An 18,961-nucleotide genomic window follows, 5' to 3' on the forward strand; every position below is an offset into this window, starting at 1 on the left:
TTTAAAAGTTAAATATACATATTAAATATATTATTTGTTTAATTTTTGAATGAATTTTAAAATATATATATATATATATATATATATATATATATATATATATATTTTACTTAACTCAGTTGTTATTGCTCGCCTGATGAACGTTTTATTTTACATTTGTAAAACAAAAGATATTCCAATTTTGTCGACAATCTGATTAATTCTTACGTAAAATTTTTTGCATTTGTATTTTTTTTTTTATCTTTTTTTTACCTTTTTACATATTTTAGCATTAAGTCGTAGCATTCATGTCTCATACATGTGTAAAAACAACGAAATTAAACACGACAACATTTTAGTTTGTAAACAGTGAATGTTTATTCGCAGAACATTTCTTTGCTGCCATCATGTGGATGCTCTTGAAACAGCAGTTCTTGTATATTCACCTTGTTCAATAGACTTTCTACGGTGGCTCAGGGGGCCACAACACAACAAAATTAGCAAAGCAAGCAAAAGTTGAAGACAAAATGGAAATAAAACACAGCACAATGAAATTAAGCCACAACACAATGGAAATAAGCCGCAATACCACAATATTAAGCCAATATTAAGAAAATACTTTTTAGTTGTGTTATGACTTAATTTTGTTGTGTTGTTACTTATTTCCATTGTGTTGTGGTTTTTCTGTTGTGGTTTATTTCAGATATGTTGTGGCTTTAGTTTGTTGTGTTGTAGCTTATTTCCATTTTGTTGTGGCTCTTCTGCAAAGTTGAAAACAAAATTGATTGTTCATTAGTCACTCAGACACATTGACATCATATAAGAATGTAATGTTACTCTGTAACACAAATAACACTGATGGAGTTTATTTCTACATTTAAGTTAATTTCATTGCATCAAAGACACAACACTGATTTTCAGACAGAACAAACTGCATCACAATGAAACATTTACAAGCTCAAGTCACATTTTTAATTTCATTTAAAGGCTGAGTTTTTATGCTGGTCCTGGCTTTTTAAACTTCTCTTGACATTCCAGGTTTTCCATGACCGTGGAATCCTGGATCATAAATATCCATAGATCCCAGTGATACAAAAATGTTCACATCCCCATTTAAGAAGCGTCTGTGTGGCGTCTGTGTCTGCAGGCCCATATTCACCTGCAACAGTCCAACAGTGCATATGCTGTGCAGTCGTCACCTGATGTTGTGATGGGGATTTTTCATTCTGTGCAGCACAGAGTGCAAATATCATCATCAGTAGTCTCTCATCTAAGAATGAGGCTCATTTCCTATTGTCTCCTGGATACGGTGGAGGTGGGGTGTAGTTTGCGTCTCTGGGTGGAGTCAGAGTGTAAGGAGGCGGGCGAAGATCGGACGGGTACATCTCATGATCATAGTTGTATGGTGGTGGAGGGCCTGTAAGAGAAATACAGAGAAAAACATTTAAGTCTCTCATATCATTCTGCACTCTCAAAAAAAAAAAACAACAAAAAAAAAAACAAACTCAAATCAATATTTCATGTTCATTTATTTATGTTGTAAGTAACCATAAAGTTTTTTTTTTGTTTGTTTTTTTTTTTTTTTGCTATACCTTATCCATCACTAAACTGCCAGCTCTAATAGTGAGTTATAACAGTTGAACAGACAATCTGAACTTTTCCTTTATATAAAAAAATAATTATATATATATATATATATATACAGGTGCATCTCAATAAATTAGAATGTAGTGGAAAAGTTCATTTATTTCAGTAATTCAACTCAAATTGTGAAACTCGTGTATTAAATAAATTCAATGCACACAGACTGAAGTAGTTTAAGTCTTTGGTTCTTTTAACTGTGATGATTTTGGCTCACATTTAACAAAAACCCACCAATTCACTATCTCAAAAAATTAGAATACATCATAAGACCAATAAAAAAAATCATTTTTAGTGAATTGTTGGCCTTCTGGAAAGTATGTTCATTTACTGTATATGTACTCAATACTTGGTAGGGGCTCCTTTTGCTTTAATTACTGCCTCAGTTCAGCGTGGCATGGAGGTGATCAGTTTGTGGCACTGCCGAGGTGGTATGGAAGCCCAGGTTTCTTTGACAGTGGCCTTCAGCTCATCTGCATTTTTTGGTCTCTTGTTTCTCATTTTCCTCTTGACAATACCCCATAGATTCTCTATGGGGTTCAGGTCTGGTGAGTTTGCTGGCCAGTCAAGCACACCAACACCATGGTCATTTAACCAACTTTTGGTGCTTTTGGCAGTGTGGGCAGGTGCCAAATCCTGCTGGAAAATGAAATCAGCATCTTTAAAAAGCTAGTCAGCAGAAGGAAGCATGAAGTGCTCCAAAATTTCTTGGTAAACGGGTGCAGTGACTTTGGTTTTCAAAAAACACAATGGACCAACACCAGCAGATGACATTGCATCCCAAATCATCACAGACTGTGGAAACTTAACACTGGACTTCAAGCAACTTGGGCTATGAGCTTCTCCACCCTTCCTCCAGACTCTAGGACCTTGGTTTCCAAATGAAATACAAAACTTGCTCTCATCTGAAAAGAAGACTTTGGAACACTGGGCAACAGTCCAGTTCTTCTTCTCCTTAGCCCAGGTAAGACACCTCTGACGTTGTCTGTGGTTCAGGAGCGGCTTAACAAGAGGAATACGACAACTGTAGCCAAATTCCTTGACATGTCTGTGTGTGGTGGCTCTTGATGCCTTGACCCCAGCCTCAGTCCATTCCTTGTGAAGTTCACCCAAATTCTTGAATCGATTTTGCTTGACAATCATAAGGCTGCGGTTCTCTCGGTTGGTTGTGCATCTTTTTCTTCCAAACTTTTTCCTTCCACTCAACTTTCTGTTAACATGCTTGGATACAGCACACTGTGAACAGCCAGCTTCTTTGGCAATGAATGTTTGTGGCTTACCCTCCTTGTGAAGGGTGTCAATGATTGTCTTCTGGACAACTGTCAGATCAGCAGTCTTCCCCATGATTGTGTAGCCTAGTGAACCAAACTGAGAGACCATTTTGAAGGCTCAGGAAACCTTTGCAGGTGTTTTGAGTTGATTAGCTGATTGGCATGTCACCATATTCTAATTTTTTGAGATAGTGAATTGGTGGGTTTTTGTTAAATGTGAGCCAAAATCATCACAATTAAAAGAACCAAAGACTTAAACTACTTCAGTCTGTGTGCATTGAATTTATTTAATACACGAGTTTCACAATTTGAGTTGAATTACTGAAATAAATGAACTTTTCCACGACATTCTAATTTATTGAGATGCACCTGTATATATATATATATATATATATATATATATATATATATATATATATATATATAAACAAACAATCTGTTTGTACTGACTTTTTACAATTGAAATATTCAAAATATGCAAATTAGGTATAATCTTATTGAATATGCACACATTTTTGCATATTATACCATCATTTTTTATATTTCTTTTAATGTAATCAACAATTCAGTGCTTAGTTGGAAATTTTCATACTATTCTGTTAAAAGATTGTTTAATAAAATATTTAATGAAGCATTTTATTCAGGGCTGGCCCCAGCAGAGTAAAATTTTTTTATATACAGTTTATACAGTATATATACAGTATATTTACACTACCGGTCAAAAGTTTAGGGTCACTTATTCTTTTTTGTTTTTTTTTTCCACATTTTAGAATAATAGTAAAGTCATCTAAACTATGTAATAAAAGAAATGGAACTGGGAATTATGTTGTGACTATAAAAATACAAAATAAACCAAAACTGTGTTATATTTTAGCATCTTCAAAGTAGTCACCTTTGCCTAGAATTTGCAGACATGTACTCTTGACATTTTCTCAACCAACTCTTGAGGTATCACCCTGGGATGCTTTTTAAACAGTATTGAAGGAGTTCCCGTCTATAGGCTGGGCAATTAGTGGCTTCTTTTCTTTATTATTTGGTCCAAGTCATCATTTCAAAAACTTTTTTTTAAGTTCAATTTTAGTTTTATAATGAAATAAATTAATATGGTGGCACAATTATATTTTTGTCTACAAAACTAATTTCAAACATTTAAGCATACACCTTCAGATCAAAAGATTTTTAAGATCATGAGAAACATTTCAGGCAAGTGACTCCAAACTTTTGAACAGCAGTGTATATATATAACCACTGCAAACATAAGTGGTTTCTTTTTAAGAACTAATAATAAGCACACATTACATGAGTAGTTGGAATAACATGTTCATTCACTTTTTTTTTTTTTAACAAAGTTTTTAGGTTAAAATGTTTATGAATGTGTTAGCGTAACTGTATCAGCCACAGCATTAAAACCACCTGCCTAATATTACGTAGGTCCCCCTCGTGCCACCAAAACAGTGCCAACCCGCATCTCAGAATAACATTCTGATATGATATTCTTCTCACCACAGTTGTACGGAGCGGTTATCTGAGTTACTGTAGACTTTGTCAGCTCGAACCAGACTGGCCATTCTCTGTTGACCTCTCTCATCTCTCAAGGTGAAAAATGTGATCTCAGTGATTTGGAGTGTGGCATGATTGTTGGTGCCAGACGGGCTGGTTTGAGTAGTTCTGTAGGGGACCTACACAATATTAGGCATGTGGTTTTAATGTTGTGGCTGATCGGTGTATATTTTTGTTCTACAACTGGTCATTATTTTAACCCTATAAAGCCGGACATATTTTTTTGAAATTACACTGCTTTTAGTATCACTAGACAAACTATAAAAAGAATGCTTTTTTTTTCTTCTTTTTTTTTTCATATTTGATATATTAGGCTTTAAAGGTCATTATCCTCCTGAGGCCCAGCAATTATTTATTGTGTAGGACAATTTTTATTTAAGTTTTTCTTAGCCCATACATGCTACAGTGGTAAATATTTGGGTATTATCAGAGGACTCCCTGGGCTTTTCAAAGATACCAAATGTTTGGGAGTTTGGCCATGACAACTTCCTCTACTTGGTCTATAAATATGGATTGAAATGTATCACAGTTCAATTCAGCGAATCAAATACAATATGAATAAACTATATTTTTTTTCAATAAACAAATTTTATCATATGTATTTTATACATCAAACACTATATTGACATTTAAAAAAAGGGAAATTGTAAAACGTTTTTAGCTGGATCTCTGGAACGTATGGTAAGATGACATCATCATAGCTTGTAATGTAAAATAATGAGATCTTTATAATGCCTGAGCAGGCTGCATATATGAAAATACACAGAAATATATGTTCATACTTTAAATATATTTTATAAAAATTATATGTGAGAATTTTCAAAGCTCCGTGATTTTTGTTTTAGTGGGCTTGAATGGAATGTAATGGTGATTGAGAGAAATACCTCAAAAGCCTGTTGTATCATATTTGATGCATGTAATTTCAACTGGCTTTTTCAATAAAATAATATACAAACTTTTAACCAAGCACAAGTTGCTTATATTAAGCAAATACTCATTTTAAAATATCAGTAACAATATAATCATTTCTGTTACGTTTACTTTATTAAAATAAGCTGTCATTTATCCCAACATAAGAGTCACTTTTCGCGCAAGTCCGCCGCCATTTTAAATGGATTGATATAAACATTGAAACCACATTTTTTCACAAATAACCATTAGATGGTGCCATACACATGTGAAACTTACATACCATATGTTTTTTGGCTTGACAGCTTGAACAGAGAGTGAAACAGGAGCTGTCAATCGTTGTGCATCATATTTGATACACACGGCCTTATAGGGTTAAGGTTGTTACCGTTTTTATCCACCTTTCAGCAGTTCATTGAAACAGTCCTGCACTGCACAAATAAATTAATAAAGTAAACTATTTGGTGATTAATATGGAGGTCATAAAAACTGCATGTATAATAATTTGCCTATGCAAGATTGGAAGAATTTTTAATTAGTTTTAGATGCTGTTGCTTGTCACACTGCATGAAACTACCCAGATAATTATGTGTGGATGTTTATGCAGTGCATCAAAATCAATGTCAACAAAAAGTGGGACAGAACTATGTGCAAAAATGAAAAGAAAGGTAAGAGAGCTGTGACAAACAGGTGCAGCAATGAGGACAAAATAAAAATAAATAAAAAATAAATAGAGAAAATACATTGAAACAACACCAAATATATAAAATATATTGGCTAATAGAACTAATAACTACATATAGCCTATCTCTTAAAGAGCAGATCTTTGCAGATAGGTTAATTGGTTACATGTAGATTTGATTGATTGAATTCTTTTCTCATATTTTTTATTCTGTGTGACTTTTTTGTGCTTTATGTCAACATTTTGAATTCGTACTTCAGATACAGCTTTCTTAAGCACTGTTTCTGCTATCCAAACATGTGTTAAAGTAAGGCTCAAAAGACTCTAATGGCCATCTGTCCGATGGCTTATTTTTTGTGTTTCTGTCAAACCTCTGAGGAAGGTGTGGGCTCTGTGGATAAAATGTGCTTCTCAAGTTCCCATTAATGCCATGCATCATGAATAAATTATGTGGATTACTGTGGCACTGTTTTACTGTTTATTTTTCTGCTTTTATTTACGCTGTGATTGTTGTATCTGCTGTCATTTTTAGTTATTTGTCATGTGGTGATGATTGAGAGCTCATGTTAATGGTATTTTTGGTTGTCACTGTTGATATGACTATAATGTTACTGATTATGTACCCCTCGGAACATTGGCCCTAATTTTATTATATACAGTACATAAATGAACATGCTTTTGCCCTTTTTTAAAATGCAAAAAAAAAAAAAAAAAAAAAAAAACGTTTTCAAACCCCCCCTGTGGCAGTTAGCAGTAATATCATTTAAAAAGAAAACATTAATAATTAGTGGTCTGTAGCTATTATAAAACTTGAGATATTTTGCTTACTACATGAGAAAAATTTGAAAGTGGTCTTTGAAAGATGCTGCTCAAAGCTAATGTCATACACAAAGGTGATATCTTTAAAATAAATAATTATAAATTCTGTTGGCTGTTAATTTGGATGTTCTTTGAAAGTTTGACAGTTGATAAGTAATCACTTCTTCCTGCAAGCTTTGCAATTTTTTAGTTGTTAGCACTCTAGTTTGCCGTTTTGTGCCGTCTGAAGGGTTTTGTGGGTTGTTGTGTTACCTGGGTAACCCTGAGTGACTGTGTTGATGTATGAGGTGCTGAACACACCCACTCTCGCCCCACGCCCGTTCTTCACGCACATGCAGATGCACAGAGAGATGGCCGCCACTGCGCCCATCAGAAACACTACGCCAAACACGATACCTGAAATCGCCGTTCCTCTGAAATGGAAAAATATGAATTATTGACTGAATTATTAGCACTTTATCGAGTTATGTTGGCTAAAGGAAACATTGTGACAACAATTAGAATTAATGTAAATGTGCTTTTGGCTTTTTTAAAGCAATTAAAGGAATATACTGGGTTCAATATTCCAGAATATCAAAAGCTCAATCGACAGCATTTGTGGCATAATGTTGATTACCACAAACAATTATTTTGACATGTCCCTCTTTTTCTTCTTCATCTAAACAAAAAAAACAAAGATCTGGGAAATAGTGAGGCACTTACAATGGTGAATGGGGCCAATCTGTAAACATTAAAATACTCACCGTTTCAAAAGTATAACCACAAGACGTAAACAATATGTGTGCTACCATGATTTTAGTGTGATCAAATATCTTACTAACCTTACTTAAACTGTGTAATATTATATCCAATTTTACAACTTTGTGCCATAAACACCAAAACCCTAAAACGACTGTAAAAACAACACTCTCAGATGCACAGGTAAATGTCTAAACCTGCTGGGCATTACTGCCTGCCGCACCTCCGCCAGTGCCTTCAGTTGTCCAGCTATGGGGTCATCTGCTGGGAGTCACCTATCACGGATGTTTCACCCGATTAATCCCAGAACATCTCCTGGTGGTGGGGCAGCGGTCAGAGACATCTCCCTGCCACCCCCCGCAGCTGGACACCGGATCCTCTAGATTGTCTCTCGGTTTACAGCTCAAATAATTCACAAGTATTAACAGAAGGATTAGTGTAAATGCTTTAATAAATTATAAGCTTCAGTTTTCTGCCTTTAAACCCTCCAAAAATGGACCCCATTTACTTTCATTGTTAGTGCATCACTGTAACCTCGATTTTTTTTTTTTTTTTTTTAAAGAAAAGGAGGGACAAGTCAAAATTATTTTTCATGGTAATCAATATTATGCCACAAATGCTGTCGACTGGGCTTAACTTGTATGGAACCCAGAATATTTCTTTAAAGCAAAAATCCCATGTTCTATGGAGAGATACGTACCTATTAGATATGTAAGAAAAAACATTAATACCATGATATTAGCACTGAATGATGAGTAGTTTAGATATATCAAATACCCCCAAACATGGTGATTTTCGTATGACAGGTCTTGACTCTTGACCTTTTTGACTGTACCCAACAATTAAAATCATACAACAAATTCATAGATTTAAAGGTGCACACAGTAATTCTAATCCAATACACTTTTTGTCAAATTCTGCAAATATCTCCTCACAGTCTGCTAGCTGTCTGTTCTGTGCATGGGCCTGGCTCTGTAAATGGGACAAAAACAAAGTGGATCTGACTGATCCACACAACACTACTCCAGCCAATCAGCAACAGGGGGTGGTTCTTGCGCGTGCACAGGATGGGGGGTGGGGGGCAGAGCGAGAGGGAAATTAATTATAAAAGTGATGGTAAATCTGGCTGATGCAAACTTTCTAAACTCCAAGGAGGACAAATGGCTGAGAAACAGACCAAGAGAAAAAGGTCAGATGAATATAAACGAAAAAAAGGGGGATTATGATAAGTCGAGGGCGGAGCTTCCAAAGGAGTACTGAAGGGAGGAGTGTGTTTGTTTTGGCAACTGAGTTCAAATATCAACGGTGTTTCTCAGGAATCGCTGAGTGCACCTTTAACATTATATGTTGAAGTGATAATTAATTGTAGAATCATTGTAGAAAACTGTCAAAAATGTATTTTCATGCTCTATTTTGTACCCTATGGAAAGTGCCAAATACAGTTCATGTGTTTTTTGTGACTTTATGAAACCAGACCACCCAACATGTTCATATTTATTTTCTATCCTGTATTGTCTGATCAGAGACTGAATCAACAGTGATCCATTTCTGGGGCGGGAACAGTTCTGCCAACAGCCACCTGACTAAACAAGCCTTTTTTGTGGCACAAAAGACAAGTCATACCATTTTAAAGACCGATTAATGTGGGAGTGTAGAGAAGTTAGTTCATGCTGCTTTGAAATTTGGTTAATGTTACAGCTCTATATACTCTTACTAAATGTGTTGTCTCATTTATGTCAAATTTTTTTTCTCTATAAGGAATTTTAGGAGAAATATCTGCCAAAAAGTTGATACTTTAATGAAACAAAGCAAAAGTTGCTTCAGCAAAAGTTTTCGTTTAATCTACTGATGTCTCAGATAAACTATTTAAATATTAGAGAGATCTTATTTGTGATTTTTTTTTTTCTGTCCTATGGAACAAAGTACTTGGACACTGATCATGATAATAAAAATTTGATTTTATAAATATGTTTCAAAATGTCAGATTTACACTGTTTTCCACAAAACATGTCAAGAAAATGTCCAGGTATATTTAACCTTAAATAAAAACAAAGAGTATACATACATACATACATACATACATACATATAAATACACTGTATATTATTGCATTGTGATATTAATTTTGTTTATTATTTATTATGATTTTTTATTTATATTTTATATTATGACATTTTACCAACCAATTTACAGTACTGTCTGGTGTCCAGACATTATACTTTTACTCTTCCCATTGTTTTCAATGATGATACTCATTACCATAACATGGTCAACTTTTTACTGTGTTACAATAAAAAAATATTTCTTAAAAGAAGTGGAAATTAAAGGCAGTACCAAGGGAGAACTACTATAATGTATTAATATTTTACAATTAGAATAATATATCATGTTTTTCCCATTACAGTAATGAGTATTGGGGGCTACAATGTGTAACTGTCATGAATATAATCGTAAAGGCCCTAAATATAGGCTTGATTTTTTATGTGCAAAATATAATTGAAAAAAATATTGTTGGGGGCTACAATGTGTGTACAAATAATTTACTTTTATAATGTCTAATATATATCCAATGCGTAAGTTGTGATAATATTTAAAAATTACGTTACGTAAAAACACTGGTTATGGAGATCACTGGGGCCATCTACTGGCCATAGTTGTCATTTCATGTAATTGTTATTTTTATTCCAGCACATTTCACCAGAGATGACATATTTTGATGTTTTGGCAATCTTTCAGTGTACTAAAGGTTTTTATTTAAGTGAAGATATCATAAAATGTGCTAACTGAGTAACTGAGTAATTTAGAGGTAAATTAGGTAAAAAAAAAATAAATACCATAAAATCTTGTTTGGTATTTGTAATTGGGGGTTCCACATTTGATGTTTCGGGGTCAAAATTGACCCGAAGATATGGAATGGGGTTCTAAGTGCACAAGGGTTAAAGTAAAATAGGACCAGGACAGTTTCGTGAAAATCAACCCATTAACAATATAATAGTTCGGAAAGCACCAGGATTTCTCAGCATAATTGAACAAAGGGTTTTGTTTATTAAATCCATGTTGGATTTCAAATTGTACCAAAAGACGTGAAAAAACAGCTGCCAACGGGGTGATGTGGTGGGTGGGGTCAGAGGTCAACTCAACAGTGATGTAATATGGGAGTAAAATAAAAGTACTTAATGAGGAAGTCTGTGGCATGTCTGTGTGTGTTTGCACACAATTACTCACGAGAGCACATCTCCCACATAGGCATAGTATGAGCAGCAGAAAGGAGGCACTCCATCACAGCAGTATTCAACACAACCATCACACTGAGCATCACCGCGTCCTACAAACACATCAACACAAAATAATTCATTGAAAATGCTGCTGGAAACAAATGTGTCTACACCACAGGTCAACAATCAGACTCCATCTGGGTTCCACCTGGACTGTGAATAACTTTTTATAAATTAATATAATTATAAACAAAGTGTTTTGTATCTTTGCCTTTTGCAAAGGTGTTTTGAAGGAATGTTCTGGATTTAACACAAGTTAAGATCAATCAACAGCATTAATGTTTATAACCACAAAAATTGGTTTTGTCTAGTCCCTCGTCTGTAGTTATATATATATATATATATATATATATATATATATATAAAAACCCAGCAAAAATCGTGGTTACTGTATAATTTTTACAACGGAAGTGTATGAGGCCATTCAATCAACATGAAAATACCCACTGTTTTCACAAGACACAAATAATATGTGTGTTAACATAATTTTAGTGTGATAAAATCACTTATTAACCTTTTCTAATATCTAAACTAAAATAATATCTAAATATCTAATCTGCAACTTTGTTGCTATGACGATGTAACACTGATAAACCCTGTAATCGCAGTAACGCCATTATATCCCTTAATTTTTCAGACTAAAATTATGTTAACACATACAGAATAATCAGGGCCAGAGTGGTTAATCGGGAGGTTCAGGGGAATTTCCGGCGGGACGGTCAAAAATTGGTTGATGAATAAACTTTCATCAACAGTTGCCGACCATTCGTATCGTCCGGTATTTAAGGGATCAGATTTGCATTCCGTATTATCGTGGAAATAGTCTCTACTGTATTTTATCGTCTCACACCCAAACAATGAGACAAAATATTTCGTTGTTGTGCCATCAGGTCACTTCATTTGACAGCGGGAGAAGGATCACGGAATATCCAGTGAGAACAGATACTATTAGTTGAATGGATGAATGTGCTTCAGGTACAAGATAATCACAAGTTTAATACTGACTGTGGTCTCACAATCTTCATTAATTAATCTCTGAAATCCTCATTTCGTGGCATTGCAGAATGATTACAATATTGCTTATTGTCACAAAATAAAAGATTACATGAAGTAAATGAATACAGATGCAACAGCATGACACGGAACGAAAATAATGGGACTTTACAGCTCTCAAAAGATTTAACTCAACGAAACAAACTGCGCAGGGTGCCTTCAATATTGTAGCATGCACTAAAACCCTCTTAAAGAGACAGTAACCATATTGCCGCTGTCCATAACATTTATATTCCAAATAAAAGTACAAATGTTTTATTTTTATTGTTGGAAAATAGCACTTTTTATATGGTATGTAAAAATGTAAAGACAATCACTCAACCTTCATTGTTTTATGAGCATTTCATTGCTGCACATGTTTTCTTTTTTTTTCCCCCCTTTACTCACCAATTTGGTATGCCCAATTCCCAATGCACTCTAGGTCCTCATAGTGGCGTAGTGACTCGCCTCAATCCAGGTGGCGGAGGACGAATCTCAGTTGCCTCCGCGTCTAAGACAGTCAATCCACGCATCTTACCACGTGGCTTGTTGACCACGTTACCGCAGAGACCTAGCGCGTGTGGAGGCTCACACTATTCTCCGTAGCATCCACGCACAACTCACCACACACCACCGAGAGCGGGAACCACATTATAGCGACCACGAGCAGGTTAACCCAACGTGACTCTACCCAGCCTAGCAACTGGGCCAAGTGGTTGCTTAGGAAGCCTGACTGGAGTCACTCAGCACGTCCTGGATTTGAACTTGCAACTCCAGGTGTGGTAGTCAGTGTCTTTACTTGCTGAGCTACCCAGGCCCCGCTGCACATGTTTTCTCTGGATCTGTTGCCTTGTTAATTATCTTTAATACAAAGCACTGACAATTTGAAATGTGAGTCTGTACATCTTGAAATATTTACGTACAGTTACAATTCTATAGTGTTTTTATTTGCCACAGTAGATAAACATGACATCAATGGGAAAGTTCACCCAAAAATAAAAAATCCATCATTTACTCACCCCAATGCCATCCCTGATGTGTAGGACTTTCTTCTGCAGAACACAAAGATTTTTAGAAGAATATCTCAGTTCTGTTGGTCCATACAATGCAAGTGAATGGTGGCCAGAAAGTAGAAGCTCCAAAAAGCACATAAAGGCAACATAAAAGTAATCCATAAGACTCCAGTGGTTAAATCCATGTCTTCAGACATGATATGATATGTGTATATGAGAAACAGATCGATATTTAAGTGCTTTTTTTTTTTTTTACTATAAATTCTCCTCCCTGCCAGTAGGTCCAAAATCACCAAAAAGAACTCTTAGGAGAGAAGAGCCCTTAGGAAAGTGAAAGTGGAGATTAATAGTAAAAAATGGATATTGATCTTTTTCTCAATGCTTCTCATTCAATTGCATTGAAAGAAACAACAGAATATTCTTCTAAAAATCTTCGTTTGTGTTCTGCAGATGAAAGAAATTCATACACATCTGTGATGGCATTAGGGTGAGAAAATGATGGGATAATTTTCATTTTGGAGTTTTTACAATTGATGCAATAAAGTCTTATGTCAGAAAGAGAAAATCAAAGTGAATGCCATATGTGGTATAAAGACATGGAGAGCTTTATAATTTTCAAGTAATTGCATATTTTTGCAGTGTTCTTGTTTTATCGTTATCATGGGGGGTGGGGTGGCTAACCTAGACATTCAGCCTGGGAATTTCATATGAATCCCACTCCAGCCCTGCATATAATGTTTATATCTTGTGGCTATACTTTTGAAACAGTGAATATTTTACCATTTACGGATTGGCCCCATTCACTTCCATTGTAAGGGCCACATTGTAACACAGATTTTTGCTTTTGTTGTTTGGTTTTTTTTTTTGTTTTTTTAAAGAAACAGCTTTAAATGACCTTTTGTGCTACTCAACATTATGCCACAATTGCTGTCGATTGAGCTTAACTTTTATTGAATCCGGAATATAATATAATTATTTGCAATTCTAAACTGGATAAACTGGGAGACTATTTTGACTATTTCTTACTTTTACAAGGTCTTATGGCTGTTGCTTATACTTTTCAAAACCATACAACATACTGCCTCCTGAAACTGTGTTATGATTGAAAACTTCTTGAAACTTCAATTGAACAGAGGCGGCTCGTCAGTGAAGGCAGAGCCTCTTCTTTGCATGCGCGGTAACCAGGTGAGTTTAAATTCCTCTATGAATCGATATGAATGCCAGAGGATGTTGATGGCATAAAGCCTCCTGTCATTAGTAAACTGACCAATCAAAATGGATATTGAAATGATGCAACATAATCTGGTTCCGTTCAAACAGCATCCAAAAAAGACCAAACGGAGGCTAAATGAAATTTGTCTCCTTCCGCTTTCGTAATCAACCATTATCAGAAGTAACCATTCAAGCCAATCAGCTTTCAGTATCATGTTTACATTTCATCAAGACTGCTTGTGGTTAACATGATAGGTGAAGACAAACTTTTAAAATATGCTAAAATATCGATGGAATAAGAGTTATTTGTCTTATTTGACTCAACGAAGCATTGGAGGATGGAGTTCCTCTACACATACTTTATTACGCGAGTAGATGCTACTACAAGATAGAATGGGGCCCTCCATTCTTTTATATAAGTTTGCATTGATTGTAGTTTAACTGGCGCTGCGTAATTTTTTCCATTCGTTTATTGTATTGACAAGTGTTGAGTTGGTGATCGGAAAGATTCTAACACAACAGTAGTTATCAAGACTTTTTTTTAAGATATTAGGGAGAGGAGATCACCTGTGTACGGGAGCATAATTACCAGCAAAAAACATATAATAAAACATGATATTTAAACCTACTGCAGTCTTATACTGGTGTGATCTTTCAATACAGATTTACATATTACAAAATTCCATCACGAACCGCCAATGCAACTGAATACTCCTTTACTACACAATAGAACATCTGCTCAGTGTTAAATGAAATCTGAAATATTCTAGTTTTTAAGCTGCCGTATGTATTAATGAAATAACTTGTTCCACCTCCAAAACTTATTAGCTTATTTTTCCTCCTTTTTACCATCCTTTCACTTCCTAGTGGAATAAAATAAAGCCTATATTTCGTACTCATAGACTATCCTGAATATCATGTCACATTATGGAAGCAACAAATGTTGTTTCATGACATGCTGACTTTAAATGTTTAGATATTTTTATTGTAAAACAAGACAATAATACTGAGGAGGATTTTTTTTTTTTTTTTTTCCCCAGTGTGAGACTGATGCTTCTTTTATTCTGGCTTGCAAGTTAAAATAACCTGCATCTATGGAACACTTAACATGTTATACAGGGGCGCTGTATCATGGCTGACCCTGCACTCTGACCCCAGCTTAGCTGGGATATGTGGAAAAAAAGAATTTCACTGTATATGTGCAAAAATGTATAATGTGTGATAAATAAATAAAATTAAAAATTAAATTATTCTAACATACAGTTGTAGAGAAATCTTTTAGGGCCGTGCTGAACTATTCTGATCATTCCTGCCCTTAACAGATGAGTCTAATCCAGAATGAACCATCAGCGCTTCTGCGTTCCTTCTTCATGTGCTGCATGCTCGCAGCTCTAATAATGTTTCTTTTGGCATCAAATGGAATTTATCAGTGATTCAGCAAGATTTATACACATTTTACTGTTGGATCTTGAAAAGGGAAAATGCATCATGACTATTAAGGTTGTATGAACCAAGTCCAACATGAGTCAATGGTTTCCTGTATGGTTAGGCCAAAGCTCTTCATTTGATCCATTTTATGTTGACTTTTCTTATAAACACATGCTTTGACATCATATAATGAAATAGTGTTCAAAATAGCACCAGGTTAGAGTTCTTTGGCTTGTAACAATCGCAAAAGCATTTTTGGTGCTAAACGGAATATTTTCAACATATCCCTCATTTATTAAAAGGCATGGTTTCAGTAAGGCACTTCTAACACTCAAAAAGAAAATATTTTAGCTTATTTTTTATATTTACGCATTTAAATTTCATAACAAAATTCCATCAAATTTAGCTGTGTAATGTTTATCCCAAATTAAATTAAACTTAAAATATTTTGTTTATGTAATTTTATTAAAGATTACTTAATTCAATTTGATGGAATTTTGTTATGAAATTGAAATGCATAAATCTTAAAATATTTTTTGAGTGAATGCCCTCAGATTTGTTTTTGCCTATTTTTAAGATTTATGCATTTTAATTTCATAAAGTTTCATTCAATTCAATTGTGTAATTTTTAATTAAATTAAATGAATAAAACTATTTAGTTTTTTTTATTTTACTAAAGATTACTCAATTCAATTTGATAGAATTTTGTTATGAAATTAAAATGCGAAAATCGTAAAAATATATTTTTGGGAGTGTGGGAGTGAATGGGTCCAGTCCAGATATCTGCTAGTCCAGTTTCCAAAATACTTTTGTGGTAATCAACAATTTGCTACAAATGCTGTCGATTGAGCGTAACTTGAATTGAATGCGGAGAGTACCTTTTAAGAGTATATATTTTACACGTTAAATATTATACAGATCAAATATATAAATATTTTTGTTAAATATATATATATATATATATATATATATATATATATATATATATATATATATATATATATATATATATACACACACACACAAGTTACGCTCAATCGACAGCATTTGTATCAAAATGTTGATTACTACAAAAGTATTTTTGAAACTGGACTGGCCCCATTCACTTACACATTTAATGGGTAAAAAAAATATATAATAATAATAATAATAATAATAATAATATATATATATATATATATACACACACACACATTTTTTTTTTTTTTTACCCATTTTCAAAGTGGATTATGCTTTTTGCTAGATGCAGACAATTACAGTGCCATCCTGTCCTTCCCACAGACATCACGGTATAATTGGTGTAATTATCTCTTCTGAAGAGCCAAAATTTGGCTATAATTTGAGTGGCGTCTGTTTGGCTTCCCAGAGTAATTGACTAAATGTGGGGGCCTGCATACTGGGTGGTCCCCTGGAGGCCTTCACTTTACCTCTGTGTCCTGTTGGTCAACACATTTGGGACAAAGACCCTTTACAAGCACTGGTGATTCAAGTGAGACTATACACACACACAATACCTCCCCCTGTATGTCTCAATAGTTTAATCACTAAACTCAAGATATTTCTCATACAAAAAAGTACTGTGGCAGTTCAATTGTCCAGTGATCGTATCGGATGGTAACACCATGGTATTTTTATAAACACAATGGTAGTGAATGACTGACACCATGGTATTCACAAAGTACTTCAAATAACACCATCTGCATGCCCAAAACATTGTATTATCACGGTAAATGTTTTAAAATCCTGGTAGTACCGTTAGTACCTTTTGATAATAGGTTTTTTAATGTGACAATAAATCCATGTAATATATCAAATTCAACATAGAAGTTTAAAAAAAGCCTTTACTGATTCAACTTTTGAGAAAACAGAAAAAACTTTAAATGCGTCATGAATTATAACAAAAGCAACCTAAACTATATAATAGTTATAATTATAGCAATAAAAGTGCCCGTAAACATATATAGTTATTTTTGGAAAACCACACTGAATAGCTGCATAACTGGATAAGTAAGTTTGTCTTGGGTTGTTCATGCGTATTTAATTTAAATATCAGCTCATTTTAAAACTACTTCGTAAGTTTGATCGTTGGAAGGTTTTCGTTTTAAATACGCCACTAGAAAAATATGTTACCTGCGAATAAGCAAAGAATCAGAGAGTCCCTCAAGAACTTCCAGCTCTTCTGTGAACTCACTGTCCTCCGGTTTTCCATTGTGTTCCAGTAGATTTATCTGGGAAAACCCCTAAAAATGCGTCTACCCAACGTTTACATGTTAAACGCTCTTTAAGTCACAACCTGACTGTAAACGACCGTAAACGCGCCAGCAATCCGTCAATGCTGAGTTGTCAAGAGTTCAGTGGTTCAGATGTTCAAATGAACGAACTCTTAGTGTTTAGGCTCCACGTGTTCGGTTCCCGAACTTCTCATTTGACTCGCTCGCTCCTCTTTGTCTTTAACTGCTTCCTTTCGCTATTTTCTTTTCTTCGCATCTATCCCCTCCCCCAGGAACTGCGCCCAAATGACTAAAAAGGAGTCTTGATGCAACTTTGAGGAGGCTGAACCAGCTCCCCGACAAAACACTGACCGCCTCCACCGTCACGACTCCTCATGCTGTGCTCAGTGCAGCATTCATCACAACTCCGGGTACCGGAGAAACAACACAAGGGCCGCACGACAGTTTTTGGAGCACGTTTCCCGTTTTCAATAGCTCCAAATTGCGGTCTCATCTTCTCATTTTAAACTGTCCATGAAGTCTATCTTTATATATCTCTTCAGTTGTGTGTTACCGAATTAGCTCTAAATGGCACAGCCCTGACCTCACTGAAAATACAAGGGTAAACGAGACACAAATATAGCCTGGATGATTTAAACTGTCATTCAAAGGTTTTACAGGCATATGTCTTAGTCGTCCTCCTTCCAGTTTCTGTTAGAAAGGTATGCCTAGTGAACAGTCAAATGGTAAATGTGTTATGTATGCATCTGTTAAATCCACCTTGAATCAACTTTATTATTATTTTTGGCTGTATAGTTACTTAAAAGAATGCTTCACCCAAAGATGAAAAATCTCTCATTTACTCACCCTCATGCCATTTCAGATGTGTATGACTTTCATGCTGAACTCAAACAAAGAGTTTAAGAAGAATATCTCAGCTCTGTTGGTCCTTTCAATGCAAGTGAATGGTGGCCAGAAATTAGAAGCTCCAAAAAGCACATAAAAGCAGCAAAAATGTAATCCATACGACTCCAGTGGTTTAATCCATGTCTTCAGAAGAGATACGATATGTGTGGCTGAGAAACAGATTAATATTTAAAGGGGTCATGACATGAATACATTTTCTTGATCTTTTGACATTTAAGAGGTCATTGTACTATAAAAAATATACTGTAAGTTTCAGAACTTAAAG

At 34.8% G+C, this 18,961-nt stretch overlaps 1 protein-coding gene across 3 annotated transcripts; it reads right to left on the reverse strand.

Moving 5' to 3' along the window:
• Positions 1–332: 332 nt before the first annotated feature.
• cyyr1 (cysteine/tyrosine-rich 1) lies at positions 333–18,148 on the reverse strand. Of its 3 annotated transcripts, none has more exons than XM_051705390.1 (5): positions 17,690–18,148; positions 12,926–12,958; positions 10,825–10,924; positions 7,162–7,274; positions 333–1,396 (listed from the first exon to the last, which is right to left on the reverse strand). In XM_051705390.1, exons 1-5 carry the CDS (start codon positions 17,766–17,768, stop codon positions 1,263–1,265), a joined length of 459 nt encoding a protein of 152 aa, XP_051561350.1. In that variant the 5' UTR covers positions 17,769–18,148; the 3' UTR covers positions 333–1,262. The 3 variants fall into 3 exon arrangements, with proteins under 3 accessions (XP_051561350.1, XP_051561348.1, XP_051561349.1); XM_051705388.1 differs by having other exon boundaries at positions 7,114–7,274; positions 17,690–18,114; XM_051705389.1 differs by lacking the exon at positions 12,926–12,958 and having other exon boundaries at positions 7,114–7,274; positions 17,690–18,095.
• Between the last annotated feature and the right edge of the window lie 813 nt (positions 18,149–18,961).

Source organism: Myxocyprinus asiaticus, chromosome 8 (assembly GCF_019703515.2).
Source record: "Myxocyprinus asiaticus isolate MX2 ecotype Aquarium Trade chromosome 8, UBuf_Myxa_2, whole genome shotgun sequence".
NCBI classification, from domain to species: domain Eukaryota; kingdom Metazoa; phylum Chordata; class Actinopteri; order Cypriniformes; family Catostomidae; genus Myxocyprinus; species Myxocyprinus asiaticus.